This window comes from Armigeres subalbatus, chromosome 2 (assembly GCF_024139115.2).
Source record: "Armigeres subalbatus isolate Guangzhou_Male chromosome 2, GZ_Asu_2, whole genome shotgun sequence".
NCBI lineage: Eukaryota > Metazoa > Arthropoda > Insecta > Diptera > Culicidae > Armigeres > Armigeres subalbatus.
Window position 1 is genome coordinate 421,323,488 of NC_085140.1, and position 16,329 is coordinate 421,339,816.

At 41.2% G+C, this 16,329-nt stretch overlaps 2 protein-coding genes across 6 annotated transcripts in view; one reads left to right on the forward strand and one right to left on the reverse strand.

Moving 5' to 3' along the window:
- LOC134213448 (protein kinase C and casein kinase substrate in neurons protein 1) overlaps positions 1 to 16,329 on the reverse strand; it is a 102,322-nt gene that overhangs the window by 46,816 nt on the left and 39,177 nt on the right. The gene's annotated exons all lie outside the window — the stretch shown is intronic.
- On the forward strand, positions 10,722 to 12,992 carry LOC134217761 (uncharacterized). The gene is made up of 5 exons (XM_062696569.1): positions 10,722 to 11,221; positions 11,277 to 11,632; positions 12,124 to 12,290; positions 12,347 to 12,483; positions 12,542 to 12,992. Exons 1-5 carry the CDS (start codon positions 10,848 to 10,850, stop codon positions 12,897 to 12,899), a joined length of 1,392 nt encoding a protein of 463 aa, XP_062552553.1. The 5' UTR covers positions 10,722 to 10,847; the 3' UTR covers positions 12,900 to 12,992.

The window sequence follows — 16,329 nt, forward strand, 5'->3', positions numbered from 1 at the left end:
TATAGGTCGAAGATGTGATTAAGTCATTCCTATCTAAAATTATTCCATCCATCGTCTTAAACACAGATTATTAAAATTGCATCGATTAACCACAATCCATTTTCAAGCACAGTTCTAATTTATGTCACCATATTAAAATGATAAGTACCTTCATAAAATACATTTAAAAAATATATATAAAACTGCGCTTGATTGTGTCTTTTCTCTATGGGTATTGTGCTTCTGTAGTTATCATACAAAAAAAGTAAAACGAAAAAGAAATAGAAAACTGTTTGCCCATGCATACAATTAATGCGATTGAATATAAATTGACTTGAATAATATTATGGGACTCTGTAGATGTTATTTTTATGCTTGTTTATATACTTATTGCCTCGCTAATGCATAAGAAAAGCATCAACCTCGCTAGAGGAATTACTTCTGGTCTTATTGTTCTTTTTTTTTTAATTTTCCGTCGTTTATTATATTGAAACATACATAAAACATGATCGATTAAGGGTGTATCGTCAGCAGCGTTAGCGAACAGCTGTTGCTATTCACGTTCAGCTTTTGGGTGAGCCGCAAATTTTCGATTATTTGTGCATCATCAGGTGGCAAATGGGCCTCAAAATGGAAAGTGAAATGATCCCATTAGATGTTTTAATCAATTCACACTATGTGCTTGGCCGCGCTGGCAAAAATCGATTAATAATAGTTGATAACGTATTGATGCTTTTTTTCTGTTCGTTCGTAGTTCGTAGTAGGACCTATCTCCAGAAGTGTTTCTGTGTTTACAAGAAAATGCATTTCGTCAGTTCCTTTTTTTTACATCAAAGCAAAAGTGAATTAAATATAAGTTTGCAGGTGTGGTTATTGTAATCGGACGATTCAGACAATTTCATCGGTCATTTTTAAATGAAAAGTATCATGATGAAACCCAAAGTATTGAAGCATAAATTAACCACACAATAGTAGAGATTCATGATTCTCGGAAATTATTTTATTAAAATGCGAAAAATATCTTAAGCTTAATCTATTTTCCGAGTAATTAAAAATTAAATTCGCGCAACTTCCACAGTGACAAGCACAAACAATTAGAGCCTCTCTAAGAGGATTGATGAGAATAAATAACTTCACTATATAGATTCCAACTGTTTTCTGTGTCGATGAAATCTGCATCACTTCCGAACAAACTTCAATCCAATCAAAACTATTAACCGTCATGACCATTCGTGTCCAAATTCAATGTTTAATAAAAAGGGAATTATATTCTATTTGCGTTACCCAGAAAAATAAGTTGATGGAGTCAGGACTAGGCCTGTGAGTCGATCGGCGGCATGAGTGCTATTTATCAACGGCAGCGGTGTGACGCTATGGGCCACAATGGCGTGGATCGGCGCGAATCAAAGTTACCCCTCAAACATTTCCTAAAGCATACACGTTTTTAAATGTTTGCAATTCTTGTGCCCTTATGGCGCGATGAAGATAATATTTGGCTTTACCCTTTTAGGCCCAAATTTTTCTAAGCTGAATAACCCAGTAAATTTGATTGTTCCATTTGTTTTCGTGATTTATAATGGAGAAATCACAAAACAAGTTGAAACAAATTTTTTTTCGGGATGTACTAGATCATACAAACTGTCCTTGAGTCCAGAACTTGCGATCTACAACCACCACTCTAGCTTTTTTCGTCACTTCAAGCTTAGATATGTATTCAACCATATCCATAATATATTTGTGAAGATCAACACACTTAGTTTTTATTTCTGCAGCTCGGCAAAAATCCGCACAGCCGTGCGCCAGCAAAATAATAAACTGATATTCCGGCAAAAATGATGTTTATTAGCTGATGTTCGGCAAATTATTTGCTGATTTCCAGCAATTTTGACAGAAATCTCGGCAAAAAACATGTTTGCTGGGGCACGGCTGTGAGAATCTCGGTAAAAGTTGACCATTTTGCTGAGATCCCGGTAAAAAAAATAAGTGTGAAGAGACATGATTAGATTGTCAACAAATTGTCCTTGAGTTCAAAACATGCTATATACAGCCACAAAACCAAGGATGTTATCGATCATTTAGTAATTTGCGTTCGATTATTTAGTAGTTTGTCTATAACTCATTCCACAAGCGGAATTTCAAAATGTGTTGTATGGTAGCGAGTGCGAAGGTTTTTCTACAACTCTGCCTAATAATTCGTTGCTAGAATTTATTTAATAACGGAATTAAAGTGCTAGTTGCAGTAACTTAAACGAAATGATTGGAATTTTGTTATTATATTTGCTATAAGTCCGTTACTGAGGGGATTCAAACAACGAATCATTAGGCAAAGTTGTACAAAAACCATCTTGAGTTATCCAAACCGTCCTTGACTTCAAAACTTGCGATTCCTGAAGATCAAGGGACATGGTAAGATGGTTTTGGGATACTTTGGGTCATCATAAACGTACTTGAGTCCAGAACTTGCGATCCACAGCCACAGCAGTAGATTTTCCAAGTAACCGTAAGCATTCAAAAAAATCGTTCGTGCGACTATAAAGCTGTCACAGTGTAAACGTACTGTATACTGGTTTATGGGGCATCGCCGTAGCTCATTAAATTGCAAAATTGAACCACTGATTATTTTTTAATTATTACTGATTCTCAGGAAAGTATTTACCGAAACGTCACTTTCACTGAGATCTCGACAAATATCATGTTTGCTGAAACTCGGCGGCACCCACCTCGGGAAAATTAAAAAAAAAATGCTGAGATCTCGGCGAAAAAAAAAAATTGTGTAGCTTTAAATTGCCGAAAGGTGACGTAAAGCTTTGAGTGACGGACGGAAACCCCAAGTAACCATTAGCACTATATTTTGCCTTTTCGGCAATATGTTATATATTATATTCAACTGTAATAATCACATACATATAGCAAGTTTTAGAAAATATTTCTTAGCAACTGTAGAAAAGTATAGTTTGAAATCTTAGAAAATCAGGGATTAATTTTTAGTGCTCAATTCGGTAACCACCTAATTGATGTTAAGTACGCAGACAATTTTGACTCTGTAATGTAGGATGAAAGTACGCGTTATGAAAAGAGAAAAAATTCAAGTCAACAATGATAAGTTTTGTTGTTTGCGCGGTAACACGTCCTATATATATTTTCCTTCCAAATGATCGCCTCGCAAATTTATTAAAAACAACTCGCTAGGAATCCAGAAATCCGACAAGAATTTGGAAAATTCCTTCAAGACTTCTGAAGTCTAAGTCTAAATTCTCCAGAATTTCTAAAGCATTTTTCTACAAATCTTAGAGAAATTCTTCAGAAATTCTGGATATATATTCCAGGAATTCTGCTCAACTCCTCCAGACATTTCTTCAAAAATCCTTCCAAAATTTCAAGAATTCCTCCTCATTTGTCCAGAAAGTCCTTCAGCAATGACATGATAAGTTTCACCAAACGTTTATCCAAGAGTTAAGAAATTTCTTTACGATTTACTCACGATTACTTTACTCCCCAGAAGTTCAGTAGAAAGCATTCCCTAGAAACATGGGGAAGACATTTCTCGGAACCCGTGAGGGAAAATTTCCTCATCATTCAAGAGGAAGAAATCCCCCAAATTCTTGCTGTGCTGGGCAATTCTGCAGGATCCTTTGAGAAGGAATTCATCCAAATTCCTGAAGGAGAAATAACTAAACTTCCGAGATTTCCTGTAGAAGGAATTCTTGGATGAGGAAAGCCCCATAGTTTGTGAAAGAGAATTTCTGCAACAATCTTGAAGGAGGAATAATCCAGAATTTTTAGAGAACGAGTTTTCAGAATACCTGGATAAGGAATTTCTCAAAATACCTTGAAAGAGATTTCTTGAGCGCTTAAAATCTTTGGAAGCCATGGCGCACAGCTCTAGTCGAGACAAGTTGGCACATTTGTATTTCAATCGGCATCGTCAATATTAGTTTCCGATTCTCCTTTAAAAAAATCAGAACAAAATGACTGCCTCTCGGTACAACTTGGTTTACAACATGTGAATAGAAATATTTCACAATTGAATTAAAGTGCCATGTAAACATTTATTTTTCATTTTTCCTGGCCCCAGAAAACCCTGCATACAAATGTTCACGCCGATCGGTTTAGTAGTTTCCGAGAAGAAGAAAAACATTCGGTAAGTAGGTTGCCGAATTTGCTATCTAAGGATAAGGAGTGAGAATATAAGAAAAGTACATAATACGTTTGCCATCTGATATAAAGGTAAACAAGACAGAATTCGAAAAACTATTCCACCGAAAATGTATGGTAAAATTTGTACTGCCGCTAACCGCAAGTCGAGCACATCTGTATATGGAGCCCCATATACAGATGTGCTCGACTTGCGGTTAGCGGAAGTGTAGCTCTTGGTTGTTAATCAATACAAAAATCGTGTTGAATTAAATTATCACTACTGATGTCCCCGCATTTGGTGCATTTTCACCATAATCATTAATTTATCGTAAGCAGGGATTGAATCCAAAAGAGAATGAAAAAATCTCTTACTTATCATCTCTGTATGCATTTACGATATGTATCATACCGTGAGAGGCGCTTTTCGCATTATTTATTTATTTATTCAGACTAAGGCCGAAGTGGCCTGTGCGGTATATAAGAGTCTTCTCCATTCGGCTCGGTCCATGGCTACACGTCGCCAACCACGCAGTCTACGGAGGGTCCGCAAGTCATCTTCCACCTGATCGATCCACCTTGCCCGCTGCGCACCTCGCCTTCTTGTGCCCGTCGGATCGTTGTCGAGAACCATTTTCACCGGGTTACTGTCCGACATTCTGGCTACGTGCCCGGCCCATCGCAGTCGTCCGATTTTCGCGGTGTGAACGATGGATGGTTCTCCCAACAGCTGATGCAATTCGTGGTTCATTCGCCTCCTCCACGTACCGTCCGCCATCTGCACCCCACCATAGATGGTACGCAGCACTTTCCTTTCGAAAACTCCAAGTGCGCGTTGGTCCTCCACGAGCATCGTCCAGGTCTCGTGTCCGTAAAGGACTACCGGTCTAATTAGCGTTTTGTAGATTGTCAGTTTGGTACGGCGGCGAACTCTATTCGATCGGAGCGTCTTGCGGAGTCAAAGTACGTACGATTTCCAGCCACTATGCGTCTCCGAATTTCTCTGCTGGTGTCATTTTCGGCAGTCACCAGTGAGCCCAAGTACACAAATTCTTCTACCACCTCGATTTCGTCACCACCGATGCAAACTCGCGGTGGGTGGCTCACATTGTCTTCTCTTGAACCTCTGCCTATCATGTACTTCGTCTTCGACGTGTTGATGACTAGTCCGATCCGCTTAGCTTCCCTCTTCAGTCTGATGTAGGCTTCCTCCATCTTCTCAAAGTTACGTGCCATAATATCTATGTCGTCGGCGAAACCAAATAGCTGGACGGACTTATTGAAAATTGTACCACTCGTGTTAATCCCTGCTCTTCGTATTACCCCTTCCAAAGCGATGTTGAATAGCAAACACGAAAGACCATCACCTTGCCGTAACCCTCTGCGGGTTTCGAAGGGACTCGAGAATGCCCTGAAACTCGAACTACGCACATCACCCGATCCATCGTCGCTTTGATCAACCGTGTCAGTTTATCCGGAAAACCGTGTTCGTGCATTAGCTGCCATAGCTGGTCCCGATCGATTGTATCATATGCGGCTTTGAAGTCGATGAATAGATGATGTGTGGGCACGTTGTATTCGCGGCATTTCTGCAGTACTTGGCGAATGGCGAACACCTGGTCCGTGGTGGAGCGTTCGCCCATAAAACCCGCCTGGTACTGCCCCACGAACTCCCTTGCAGTTGGTGCTAGTCGACGGCATAAAATTTGGGAGAGTACCTTGTAGGCGGCGTTCAGCAATGTGATTGCGCGGTAGTTGCTACAATCCAGCTTATCGCCCTTTTTGTAGATGGGACACACGACACCTTCCATCCACTCCTGCGGCAAAACTTCCTCCTCCCAAATCTTGGTAATGACCCAGTGCAGCGCTCTAGCCAGTGCCTCACCGCCGTGTTTAAATAGCTCTCCTGGTAGTTGGTCAACCCCAGGGGCTTTGTTGTTCTTCAGCCGGCCAATCTCCTCCTGGATTTCCTGGAGATCCGGAGCCGGTAGAATTATGTCCTGCGCGCGTTCTCCCAGGTCCATCACCATACCGCCATCTTCGTCTGCCACATCGCCATTCAGGTGTTCTTCGTAGTGCTGCCGCCACCTTTGGATCACCTCACGCTCGTTCGTAAGAAGGTTCCCGTTTATGTCCTTACACATATCAGGCTGTGGCACGTGGCCCTTACGTGAACGGTTTAACTTTTCATAGAACTTTCGTGTGTTATTAGCGCGGTACAGTTGCTCCGTTTCTTCACGGTCTCGATCTTCCTGCTGGCGCTTTTCCTCCGGAAAATCGAGTTTTGTCTGTTCCGCGCCTGTTTATATCGTGCCTCGTTCGCCCTCGTGCGATGCTGCAGCAATCTCGCCCATGCTGCATTCTTCTCTTCCACTAACTTCTCACATTCGCCGTCATACCAGTCGTTTCTCTGATCCGGGGGTACCGTGCCAAGTGCAGCGGTTGCGGTGCTACCAATGGCGGATCGAATATCTCTCCAGCCATCTTCAAGAGACGCTGCGCCTAGCTGCTCTTCCGTTGGAAGTGCCACTTCCAGCTGCTGCGCGTATTCTTGGGCTAGTCTACCGTCTTGTAGCCGCCCAATGTTAAGCCGCGGCGTCCGACTTCGATGCGTGTTGTACACCGTCGAGAGTTTTGAGCGCAGGCATACTGCAACGAGGTAGTGGTCGGATTCAATATTCGCACTGCGGTAAGTGCGGACGTTCGTGATGTCGGAGAAGAATTTACCGTCGATTAGAACGTGATCGATTTGGTTTTCCGTTTCTTGGTTAGGTGATCTCCATGTGGCCTTGTGGATATTTTTGCGGGGAAAGAAGGTGCTTCGGACTACCATTCCGCGGGAGGCTGCGAAGTTTATGCATCGTTGGCCGTTGTCATTCGATACGGTGTGCAGACTATCCGGTCCGATGACCGGTCTATACATTTCCTCCTTCCTACCTGTGCATTCATGTCACCGATGACGATTTTAACGTCCCGCAGTGGGCATCCATCGTATGTCTGCTCCAGCTGTGCGTAGAACGCTTCTTTCTCGTCGTCGGGTCTCCCTTCGTGTGGGCAGTGCACGTTGATGATGCTATAGTTGAAGAAACGGCCTTTAATCCTCAGCTTGCACATCCTTGCGTTGATTGGCTGCCACCCAATCACGCGTTGGCGCATCTTACCCATCACTATGAAGCCGGTTCCCAGCTCGTTGGTGGTGCCACAGCTTTGGTAGAAGGTAGCCGCTCGATGCCCGCTTTTCCACACTTTCTGTCCTGTCCAGCAAATCTCCTGCAGCGCCACGACGTCGAAGTTGCGGGGATGTAATTCATCGTAGATCATCCTGTCGCAACCTGCGAAACCTAGCGACTTGCAATTCCATGTTCCAAGCTTCCAATCGTGATCCTGTATTCGTCGCCTAGGTCTTCGCCGATTATATCGAGTCGCATTATCTCTTATATTGTTCGTAATGATTGGTTTTCTAGGCGGCTTATTGGGCCTGCGCAAACCTCCTGTCTCGTCGGAGGGCCGTCGTGTCAGGGCTGTTTAGCGTCCCACCTAACACCAGGACTTGGGCTTGTGCGCTTTGAGCGGCACACGGTCGCTTTGGTGGGGCCTACTTGCGGATACATGCAGCTTTTTATAGAGGTTTAACAGGGCCCACTGTCAAACCCCACCACATCCTAGGCAAGCCCCACAACTCGCAGATGGCCTGGGGAGGGATCGTCAAGCCCTTGGACATAGTCCCTGCTGCCCGCCCGCTGGCGCTTTTCGCAAGCTGTCATGATAAAGAACTTTTTCGGGGGGCTATATCTTATGATAAATTCGTTTTAACATGCTCCAAACGCGGGGGCATTGGTTCAGATGATGCATTTTAGCTTGTTTTACACGGCTTTGCCAAAAAAGGGTCTTCAACACCAAGGATCTTTCTTTTTTATCTTTGTTTATTATCTATAGAAAGCAATTTCCGCAAACTCTGATCGTGAGCATAGATAATAAAGCTAATATATTTTCTTTCATTTCTCACTGAAGTCAAAACCTTGCTATCGTTTATGAATATATTTTTTAAATTTAAATTCACCGAAAAAAAGCAAAGATGAACATGATAAGTATAGCCGCATCTATAAAATCGGGTTCAATAATCGACCAGAAAACTGAACCGGAATAATGGTTGGGTATTTTCCCCTCTATTAAGCTTTCAACTTTTACTTCGTCGGCCGATTTGTCTCCATATTATCCTGCTCTGCCCATTCACAGGCAACTCTCCGAACAGGTCGTAGGCTCTTGTCTCACCTCATCTTCTTTTTTTCACTGAAATAAACCGTCTAATTTTTATTTATTCATACTCTGATTTGCAGCTTTTGCTGCGGTACCTAACAGCTAAAGAGAAATTGAAAATAAATTGCACTTTGCGCGAACCACACCTTTAATCATCTTCGGCCAAGTCCGTCCTTCCGTGGGCACTTCAGTCTATTCGATTGGATAACACTGTGGTGGGCTCTTTACCTACCGGCATGCAATTAGTTTTAGCCTAACACACGCGAATGAAGTAATTTCTCAAACAATTTAACGCTGCACTGATCAACCTTGAAATGTGCGACAAAGAACGGTCGAGTAAAACTAGTTTGGAAGTTCGTTACAATTTACTACACTTTGCACTGCAGCTCTGATTTATCGTTTCATAATTAGGTGATTTGTTTTTTAGGGTTAACAATATACAAATTTAATAACATTTTTAGATCAGCACAAGATTAACAGTTTTACCACGAATTCTTGTGCATAACAATTGGTAAGCATTACATCACCTTAATCAATATTCAAGTTGTTTGCACTCGGGACGTGTCCCCTGTACTAATCGATCAACCCACATCACCGACACTTTCAATGCATTTCGATGCAAAAATATTTCCAATCACATTCCGCAAAGCTCGCGCATTCCTTAATTTCGACCGAAAACATCTCACGGACCGACACGGTGTGGCATGCATTCAACATCGGGAGCATTGCGTAAAAAAGACTGCCGATCGAGCGTATGCAAAATGACCACACCTGAATCTTTCCAATCTCACCGATGAACGGAAATCGAAAGTCTAACATTTAACGAAAGATGCCGGTATGCCCACACTGGAATTCGGCAGTATCTCTTTAAGCCAACTCATTAAGCATGATCATCGTGCTGTAGCTTCTCTAAATGTTGTCAACCTCCACGAAGCACCGCGCAATATTTTCGGCTGTCGGAAGCGAAAATTTCACTTTTAACCTGTTTTGCCACTCTCACTGGTATGCATATTATGTAGATAGCAGATTGCTCTTTGTGCCAATAGGACATTGCACTGAATAACTGGTGGCTCCATTGGTGATGCAAATGTATTCAATGACGGTACATCGGCAACCCGTTTTAGACCAATGTGTCATTTCGATTGTCAGCCACTTACGGAAGAATCACTTTTTTTCACCAGCACAAACAGCAATGTAACTGAGGTGGACGACTGACCACGAGGCGGATCAGATTCATGGAACCTCCATAACAATTACCGATGATGGTTGATGGCCGGTTTGCGCGAATCATCTGGTTTAGGAGCAACTGAACGACTGTTTTACCTTTCTCGTACGAGTGTTTTTTTTTTTCATTATTCACTCTTCAGCCTGACGAACAGTAGGTGTGATACCGTTTGTTTTCTATCTCTTCTTCTGTACACTTTTTTTCATTAATTGCGTAATCGATCGTGCATTCGCGTAATTTCACGTTTGGTGGAATCCAGCTACATCACTTGGCTACCCCTAACAATCATCGTAGGAGGTGCAGTGAACTTGGAATATTTAGTTTGTAGGGTCCTCTAGTAGATGTTCAGTTTATTACCTGCAAAAAGAAGAAAACATGAAAGTTAATAGAATCAGAGCTTGGATTGCGGAATGTAGTTATTGGGACTTGAAAACAATAAACTCGAACACTTCCAAGTTACAGTCAGTCACGAAATGTAATAAAACTTAATCCATATCGCATCATGAAAATCATCAATCACGTCGAGTCAATAATCGTTTGATCATTGTTATTCACGCCTCCATACAATTTCTGCACATCAAATGGTCGGGGTTTTGCCAAAACGCACTAAGCGGCCTTTTAAATGACTTGTGATATTTTGTTCGTACAAGGAAAAAGGGAATCATTTCATATCAATTCATACATACATTTGTTGTAGGATATCCTCAGTTATGGGGTTGAGAGATATCCGATACTATTCATGATCAACTAAATCTGCTAAACAAGAACTTGGGCAGAAAAATGGGTAATTTTTTGTTGGCGCTTTGTGCGATTTGATTTAACCCCGACCAAATTAGCAAAAAGCAGTATTATAGCCTCGAGAAAGGCAAAACATATTTGTCCTATACTGCTCATGATCGCATTTTTGTTACATTTGCGTTTTAGTTGATTTTGTATATCATTTGTCAATCCTCCTTACAAACTCAATCATTTCTAGCTTACCACTGATAAGCATGATAGTAAAGCCTATTTTACTAATGATGCAATAAATTGAGCTTTCTGAACAATTCACAGGCCTTTTACTAAATGAACAAAATGTAGGCTCATGTAGGTGCCTACAGATTTTTATTATTGATATTTTAGGAAATCAAAGTAGTCATAGAATAAATTATATCAGTCAAATTTTGGAATAACTTCTAAAGTTGAAGTGATAGCAGAAAAATTTTGAAACCCAAATTCCCTCAAAGGACGATTAAATTCAAGTTAAATAAAAATGTCTTCTTCTGGTATACCTCATTTAAATGATGATAGCGAGCCATTGGCCGGAATCATCAACACACTTGACACTCTGGAAAATACCCTCAGTAATTTGGAACTGGATGTTCGCAATGAACTTAATACTCAGCGCCTGCTCTACCGTTGCCAGCTAAATCTTGCCGGACGCTGCCCTTCGAGCGATCAAGTCAGAGATACGGACAGTCAAAGCTCACAAGGAGCTGCATCGATAGTTAGCAAATTTGGGACATGTAATTGCCGCTGTAATCAAGCTCTGGAAATATATTTAGCACAACTCCGAAATTCACAACTCGAACAGGAACAACTACTTCGAACTTTGAAAATGAAAGATGAACAATCCAATCTTTATCGGTAAGGACCTAAACTTCTTTAAGTGTAATTTAGTTTAATTTGCTACTCAACCCAGCGGCAAACTAATGGAATCTAATGCCATCATCGAACGCCAGAAGCAGGAGATCAAAGCCCTTAAGGACAAGGAGGAGCTCATAACGCAAGAAATCAATACGGCACTGGAGCAGGAAAACCAAATACTCATGACGGAAATCCAGCGGCTAAAGGGCTTGCCGGACGAGCTGCGAGCGCGGGAACATGCTCTTAAGTTGGCCAACAAAGAGCTACAGGAAACGAAGCTCACACTTAAGTCCCTTCTGCTTGACATTGAATCCGGTCTGGAGACGTGCGAGGATATATCAGGGGAACTGCAGCAGGAACGCAAACGTGCTTTCAACACGATGAACGAAATCGATGAGGAAAAACGAAAAGGTAAGACTATTCAATGTTGGCAAAATGTAGAAATTTAATCCTTTGCTGGAATAAGCGGATGGGTGCCATAAATTTTCTTTGTTTAGATTAGAACTATTTAATTAGTGTACACTTGAGTCGCTTTTTACACGAAGGGATTTCATCCGTACCTTAGTTCACCTTAATTTTGTCAACTTTTTAAATATCACTTGATTTTTCTTCAACTTTTTGTGGGGTTAACTCAATGTTTCACCCCTTTCAAAGACCAGATGCAAGACAAAACACACCACGTGTAAAGCAACCCCATTGCATTCCATTCTATCATAAAAATTTACGATCAAGTTTGATAAATGATATTAGTATTTCCTATATCATTGAAAGCTATTGAAAGATACACAGATGTGTTTCAGTGTGACGTCTTTTGTTATAGGAAAATGCTTTGTAAAATGTAAAAAAATACGAATATACGTAGCCTGATTGCCGCTGTCTCTCATTTTATTTTCATTCAACAGTTATGAGTTGGGTCGTTAAATACAGTGAACTGAAGCAGCAATATGAGTCGGCCGCACAACAGAAGAATTCCTTTGACCAATTGAATGCAGCTTTAGGAGAAAAGACTGCAAAACTGGAGGCTCTGACCAAGGATTACGATGCTTTGAAGAAAGAAAGTGTTGATTATGTAAGTATAATATTGATAAGTTTCCGTTAAAATGTTTTATAATATTTGTTAAATAGATTACCAATGTTGAAACCGTGAATGAGAAACAACGGACAGCGCTTCAAGAAAAAGTAGTTGAATTGGAATGCGAGAACCTGAAGTTGAAAATTACTTTGGAGAAACAATGCAAACAGACATCAGAAGTTTCCCATGAGTACTATATAATAAATAAAATACTAATCTTGATTCTAAAATTTTAAAAAATTTCACAGTATGCAACGAGAATTATTGAATTTGGAGAGGAAATTCATAGACGCTCAGGGCGAAGTGAACACTTTAAAAAGATACAATGAGCAAGCAGCTGCCAGTGCTGAGTATACTGCAAGACGCAAGAGCCTAACCGGAGATGACACATCTGTGGAGTCACAATCTCTGAATCCTCCATTCTGTAAAACTTGCGGTATTAAGCTATCATCGGAGAAGATTGGTTCAGAACATAGCTGTTCGCAAGAGTGTTGTTCTTTGGAGAGTGAAAACAATGATAGCGTAAAGAATGATAGCGTAAACGTTTCTAAGGTTTCCGATTGTTCCGATAAAGCTTCAACGAGTCATGGATCCAATTCTAAATGACTTTAATGTGCGTACCCGATCGATGAAATTGAAACTCTAAATGTTCATTCATAATCTTTATAAATAAATCAAATGGAAATTTTCCCTTTTTCGTCTCAATGGTATATTAGTTTCATTCGAATCGTCGAAGCCCCTCTATCAGCACTCTGAAGTTATTCTTAAACAAAAGTCATCTGAAACCTCGGCTAAATATTTGTTTTTCGCGATCTATCTAGGTATTCGAATGAGCTGCAGCGACAATAGCGCCGCCCTTCGGCTTCGGTCTGCCTTAGGTGGGTGCCACTTGTTACCTTATACTTGAGTGTGTCAATCGATCAGAAAGTCATAATGTACACAACGACGCGTCACTATTCTGAAATAATGAACGTTTCACACTTCTTTGAACGTAGGGGCGCTGCCACATCAAATAATAAACATTATTGAAGGTGCATTGCCATCGGCATTAGTCATCTTCATGTAACCTAGAAATTCGGCACCATTTGGTCACTGACGGTAGTCGTCTACGTGTAATCTATTTTTAACAATATTACTGAAGTCTAAAATAGGTAAATCTGATAAGAAAAAAAAAAACTTTTATCGAAGACATAACGAGGCTATAAAGCGGTCGCGTTGAAGATGGCCAAGTTTTATTCCTGGTTTGCAAAACTAGCCTAGATATTAGCAAAAGAGTCATAAGTTTGTAGTTTTAGCCATATATGGAACGTATGCATAAAGTTGACTTGACTTAGAAATCTCGCAGCTAACACAACTGCAGAAGGGCTCTATGAAAAACTATGTTTCGAGATTTCTTCAACTGTTATTTATTGAAATTTGATAGATAAAACAAAGTATATATTGTGAACTTTATTCGTCAGCCATCAAACGTAACTACTCGCACTGCACTACCTTCAATCTAACTGCGGGTTTTCCACACAGTTAAAAGAGGAAATTGAAAAGCAGTGCACACCGTACGTTTATAGGGCACTTCAAAGACGTGACGCTTCTACTAAAATGGTGATGACTGTCGCTAATGGAGACATCGCGTAACGAAGATCACGACGGGTATAAATGGGTTCAATTACCATGTCAAGGAAAACAGAATAAGTCTGATGCTTGTTGATTTCAATCAGAATTGTTCTTTTCTTGATAAATTCCAAAAAAGTTCAATCGACCAAACTCAAGCAATAAAACCAAGGAATGGAAATAAAAATTAAGAAGTTTTTTTTTTGACTACCGAACATCGCTTTCAGGCATATCGGCTCTAAGAGTGAGTACAACTACAAATTACCAATGTAAACGAGTAACTGACACTGCCGTAATTATGAACAGGTAGGAATTAGTACTGCGGAGCAATTAAGCATGTTTCACACTTGGTTCGATTACAGCTGCACGTTTTCGTACACATCACGTGCTCGTTCGCCCCCCGTTTCGATTCGGGTGATGGATGAAACGGTACTATTGCAAACAGTGATACATATCCACTGGTGCAGCACACATCGAAGGTATAAGAATTGATTCATAGCGTTGCAGTGCATCGAACCCATTCAGAATAAGTAGAGCGGCCGGTCATGTAGTTTCAGTCTGCGTAGCTTGCGCCATTTAATAGGTACCACAGGTAAAAAATACAACACACATCAGAATGAGAAAGAAAAGAGAATTTAAGCACTACAAATTTGATACATGGCTCATTGGTGCACAGTTTAAATCAATTTTGCACCGTTAGATTGACCTCTACATACATTTGTCGTGTCGTGACCGTAAGGAAAGATAAAATGTCAAACATTGACCCTTAAATATTTTTGTTTTCGCTCAATCATTTTTTGTTTGACTTTTTCCTACACTATATTTACTTTTTTATTTTGAATACACGCTCAATCGGCGTATGGGGAGATTTTTCATTTATTTAGCCGTATGAAGAGATGAGTGACCTTTTTCTCGATTTAATTACTGTGATAATCTGAACATAATTTGTAATCACCTAAGTTGAAAAGCAGGTCAAATTAAAATAAAATCGCAGTCTACGTTCCAGTTGGAATGTTGGAAGATGAAAAAGAAAACAGACACTGAACTCTACATGTACACATGTTTGACGAAAGCCATTTGAATTTATTTTAATTAAATATAATAAAAATTTTGGAGCAGTACCCTGTCTGATCTAAAGGTGGGGTAGAAGTTTACTCCATCATTTACTAGCGATAAGGCTGTAAATTTTTGCATTTCCTATACACTAAGTCTACCGAAAGACTATATGTTTGATTCAAAAACAAAACCACGATGAACTCTGACGCTTTCTTATAGTCTGTATTCCGCAATGGCGGCCTGCTGCAGCTCTGTGCGCCAACCTCGTTGTAGGATGTTGGCTATCCTGGTCATTCTTGCAACAGCACTCCACTGTTCTACGTCCTGACACATACTTCTGATGTTATCGGTGGTAGTATCCAAAGTACCATTCCGCGGGCCTCTAGCATCGAACTCCTCTCCGCTTGGAAGGGGATTTGTGAACAGGATATGCTCAGTCGTTTCTGGCACATCTGGGCAATGCGAACAGGCGGAGGAAGTAGCATGTCAGAACCTGTGCAGGTACAACATGAAGCATCCGTGGCCATGTGCCGTACACATATTACGTAAGCATTTATGGGGATGGGGGGTCGTCGATTTCTCCGCTCCAAATAAATAAATATTTCATTTGCATGAAAAATATCTTACATGGGGGGAGGGGGAGCCGAAAAACCCAGAAAAAAATGGTTACGTTATAAGTGTAGGACCCCCAGTTAAGCACAGAGTAAAGCCATGTTATAGCTGTCCATGAGGTCTGCTAATCAACCACCGATTTAATGGCGCTCAAAGTAGACTGTTCCTCTGAAAGCCGAATTGCTCGCTCGACGATCCTCCCGCCGCCTTCCACGTACGGCGACAGCCTGTCCAGGATTCCCAGTAGCTTCCCTACAGTATATATTAGACAGACTGAGGGGTCTCCCGGTGACTTGCTAGGTTTCGGTAATAGGTAATCAAACGCTACCTCTTCTACTATATTCGGGATGGCTGACCTGTTCCGGATCCCCTCGGGTCAAGGAACTATTGTCATACCGTCACCCTCGCCACCTCTTCGTCGTCTGCTCCTATCCTCTTTTTTGGCGGCCAATGGGTTGGGCCGTGGTTCGTGAATAGTACTTCAACTATCGTCTTTAGCCTCATTGGACACCGCTCGGGAGGAGCCAGTGCTCCTGTTGTTTTGGACATCACTACCGGATAAACACCTCCCCATGAGTTGACGATCTGGCACAATCAGTCAAGACTTTCTTGCTTTCTTTGATGGCCTTGTTTAGGGCCAACCTCACCGCTTCGAATAGGTTGATGCATCCCTCCCCTATTTTCGGCGAGCGTGCCCTTTGTAATTTGCTCGCTCCATCAACATTGTGGCCTGCAATTTAACGGTCGTTCCGTCCTCGGT

Excerpts from the sequence above, each read along its gene's own strand:
- LOC134217761 (XM_062696569.1), top strand. The coding sequence starts at position 10,848 with ATGTCTTCTTCTGGTATACCTCATTTAAATGATGATAGCGAGCCATTG. Across the intron at positions 11,222-11,276 it reads GAACAATCCAATCTTTATCG|CGGCAAACTAATGGAATCTA; the intron begins GTAAGGACCTAA and ends TACTCAACCCAG. Across the intron at positions 12,291-12,346 it reads AGAAAGAAAGTGTTGATTAT|ATTACCAATGTTGAAACCGT; the intron begins GTAAGTATAATA and ends TTTGTTAAATAG.